Source organism: Entamoeba histolytica, genomic scaffold (genome assembly GCF_000208925.1).
Source record: "Entamoeba histolytica HM-1:IMSS scf_1104750519301 genomic scaffold, whole genome shotgun sequence".
NCBI classification, from domain to species: domain Eukaryota; phylum Evosea; order Mastigamoebida; family Endamoebidae; genus Entamoeba; species Entamoeba histolytica.
This window is the reverse complement of record NW_001915506.1, coordinates 1-4025: the sequence shown is the minus strand read 5'-3', so window position 1 is coordinate 4025 and position 4025 is coordinate 1. Positions and strand designations below refer to the sequence as shown.

General features: G+C 24.0%; 2 protein-coding genes across 2 annotated transcripts, besides 1 other annotated feature; both read right to left on the bottom strand.

Annotated features, from left to right (window-relative positions):
* Nucleotides 1-241: 241 nt before the first annotated feature.
* Nucleotides 242-979, bottom strand: EHI_200450 (uncharacterized protein; the record flags this gene model as incomplete). Its single annotated transcript, XM_001914388.1, has 1 exon — nt 242-979. One exon carries the CDS (start codon nt 977-979, stop codon nt 242-244), a length of 738 nt encoding a protein of 245 aa, XP_001914423.1.
* A 45-nt stretch (nt 980-1024) lies between these two features.
* Nucleotides 1025-1366, bottom strand: EHI_200440 (uncharacterized protein; the record flags this gene model as incomplete). Its single annotated transcript, XM_642861.2, has 1 exon — nt 1025-1366. The coding sequence occupies one exon, from the start codon at nt 1364-1366 to the stop codon at nt 1025-1027; it is 342 nt and encodes a 113-aa protein (XP_647953.1).
* A 2148-nt stretch (nt 1367-3514) lies between these two features.
* Nucleotides 3515-3901: a repeat region.
* The last annotated feature ends 124 nt before the right edge of the window (nt 3902-4025 follow it).

Sequence of the window (4025 nt, the reverse complement as noted above, 5' to 3'; positions counted from 1 at the left end):
TTTCTTTGATGGAAAAATCAATGCTATAGCAATTGTTCATTTAATTAATGGAAAAGTTATTCCTAATTGTTTAGGAAATATATGGGTATATGTTAGAGATTGGTCAGAAGAAGATGGAAGATGTGGGAAATTTAATGTTGGAAAACAAAATGTTACATGGTGTGGTGGAAAATATCATCCAGATCCTCTTCATGATGATACTTCAAAATATTTAAAAATCACACTTTAATTTTTAATTCAATTATTTTTTAATAACATTAACATCTCCTGTTAAATTATCTATTTTTAATACTTGTTTCTTATCCATTCCTAAATAAAGATAATATGCTACTGTTCCACTTGAATTTCCTGCTGTTTGTCGAAAAATATAACTAAAATTCTCTTTAGAATATCCTTTAAAAATAATAATTGTTGCTACTTGTGTTTTAAATGATGCATTTAAACTTTTCCATATATGCATATTCACAATAATTGTTGTTTTCAAATGTCTTAATCTTGTAATAATTTCTCCCCATGTTTTATCCGCTTTCATCATTTCAAATGTTGCATCTTCTAATATAATTAATAAATGTTTCTCTCGTGCTTGTTTATAATATTGCACTAATGCTGGCATAAATTTCTCATAATTCATTCCATATATTGGTGTTTTAATTAAATCTTTTAATTGTTTAAATGTTTCATCTTCTCCTGCATTTTGTGCTACATAAATAATACCTCCATATAAATGTTCTATATGATTCATTTTTATTAATTCTTTCATTATAAATGTTGTTTTTCCTGTTCCTTGTTTCCCTAATACTATATTCAAACTATTATAATAAAAGAAGATTTGATGATGTACTTTTTGTATTTTATTCCCTTCTTTAATTTCTGATAATTTATCTTCTATCATTTCTTCTATTCTATCTATTCCAATCTCATCTTCTTCTTCATCTTCTATACTATTTATATCTTGTGGATTTGTTTCAAAATATTCCATTCTAAAAATAATTAGTTCAAAAAAGTATTTAAATTAGATTTATTTCTATTCCCATTGAATAGCATAAAGAAGATTAACTCTTTCTTTTAAAACTCCATTTCTAATCTCTTCATTCATTCGATTCTCATTAATTAATAACATTCGATTTCTTTCTAATTCTTTTCTTAATCTCTCATTTTCTTCAAGTATGTCAATCATTAATTCAATTGCATTATCATTCATTTGTCTTTTAATAAAATGTGTAATCTTTTCTTTATTATTCATTTTATTCTTCTTTGGTTTTATTTCTTCATTTATTGGTTCTGGTGTTGTTGGACATGGTGGAAGCTCTGGTGCTCCTGTAAAGGAACACATTTGTGTGCTGTTGTTATCACTAGCAATTGACATCGTTTGTTTGTCATTAAGTTATTTAAGTTGTATTTATATCATCATTTTTGTGTTTCATTTCTTATTTTTCATTCATTTTTCATTCATAACTCATTCATATTTCTATATTTTATTACTTTATTTCTATATTTCTGCATTCCTCAATTATTCTTTGCGTCATATTTATGATTTATTCATTCCTCAATTATTCTTTACGTCATACTTATGATTTATTCATTCATCAGGGGTAATAAATAAATTAAAAACTCAATTTATTTGACTATTTATTCATTATGAATCTCATTATTTTCATTCATTCATGTCTTCCGTAAGAGATTTATTAATGGCGGCTGCTTGCATTGATCTTGATCCTGCAAATCTTCAAGTCGCCTCTTCTCTTTTATCTCAACTTGTTCTTCTTCTTCCATCAATCACAAATGAGAATGAAAAGAGAATACTAAAAAGCGTCTATTGGAAACTCGTATGGCAAATTAATGCTCTTACTGGATGGGGGAAAACCATTAATTGATTCTATTCTTTTTTATTATTCTGTATGTTTATTTTTCATTAAATATTTAATCAAAACTTAAATAAAATAAAAGAGATAAAAATCATTTAATTATTATTTTATCATTAAGAAAAAAGAAAATTAAATAAATTAAGAAAAAGAATTAAATTAGAGAGAATTAAATCTCTCCATTTTGCTTGCGATATACTTCAAGGAGTATATCCCAAGCTCCAGCGAGGCCATCCCGTGCCCAAAAATCATCGAGGTAAGGGAGGACCAGCTTAAAATCAGCTGGAGTTAAATTAAAAACTCCCTCCCTTTTAATGCGGGTTAATATGCCGATTGCAAACCCGCATTCGTGTACTAGCCCCGTGATCCAATTCGCTGGATCAATCGTATGGCGGAATAAATTGTAATACTCGATTAATTCTTTGATTGAGAATTCGATTGAATACTTGTGAATTATGATGTCAAATAATATAATATTATCTTCGTTAATGCATGTTAGTAATAATTTATATTTGTCACAACTCGATTCAGTAATGTTATTGAGAATAATTTCGTTAATGTCATTCATTTATTTATGTATTGTTAATGATTCAAACGAAAATGACGTTGTTTAAATATTCAAATTAATCAGAACATAGGGTTTTGATTGATAGAACATGTGCTGTTTATCATGTTATTTGTCAGAACATAAACAAGACATTAGTCAGAATATACCAATAAAAATCATTTATTTTTTAATACAGAATTACATAAAATGTATTATTTTTATATTCTTTTTGTTTTTTTATTTTTAAAAATAAAATCAATAAAGTTGCATAAAGTGTAAGAAAAATAGAATATTCAAAAAGTGTAAGAGTTATAAAATATCTTTTTATTACTTCAAAAATATCTATAATAAGAAAATTATGAAAATAACGAAGATATAATACTTCAAAATATCTTCATTATGAATTTTATGAAAATAACGAAGATATAATACTTCAAAATAAGAAAATATCTAAGAATAGTTCAAAAATATCCAACAATCGTTCATTTTAAATGGAATACCTCAAAATATCTGTATCTGTTCTAAAAATATCTGTATCTATTCTAAAAATATAAATATAAATCTATTTATAGAAAAATGGTATTTTAAAAACAATAATAAAAAAATAAAAATGTTATATAAAACAATAGTAATAAAAAATGTTATTTATCCCAAAAGGACCAGATTTTCCCACTGTGTATATATGATGTATCACACTATTGTCAAATTGTACCATAGAAAAATATTATAAAAAGATATAATTATAATTCAATAAATTAAAATTTAAATTTAAATAAAATGAATAAAAATATTTAAATAGAAAATAAATAAAAAGTAATTAATTAAGTATTAATAGATTTTACTTAAATATGATTAAATAATAATTAATTTGTATTATTTATGAACATTTTGTAAGTATTGTTTCTCTTTCTTTATTCTTTTTGTATCAACACCATAAACAAACTTTAATATAATTCATGTTTTGACTTTCCAAGTAATTATATAGTTACGATGGTGTGTTTGAATTAGAAATTGATTTGTTAATATTGAAAAAGATGTAACAATTTATTATGGTTGAATATTACTTACTGTATTATATGAATTGGTATGTATTAATAAAAGAAATTATAAAATATATATGGATGTATTAACCAAGGAAAATGATTTGCTAAAGTGTGGGTAAGACTAAAAGAAAATTAAACATAATAATATAGTGGGAATGAAATAGTCTTTTCTCTCATTCATAAAATTAAGAAAAAAGGAAAAAGAAAATGTTTAAAATTAAGATAGAAAATAAACAAAAGGTTAAAAAGAAGAAATAAGCAGAAGAAGGAAGAGAAGACATTAATAGGAAAAAATAAAGCAAAGAAGTGATTTTCTCAATTTGCAAGAAAAACATAAATGATAAGTTAAAGAAAAAGATTACTCTTTTTTAAACAGCTCAGGGATTAGTCTCCGCTAAACTAGGAAGAATAGATGAAAAATATATTAACACTTAATTAAGTAATTTTTAATTATTCATTGAGTTAGTTCAAATAAAATTGTATGAAACGACATTTTGTATAATGATTATTGATAATTTTTAATGGTAGTTTGTATTTATTAAAAGAAATCAAAACATAATTAAAGTATAATTA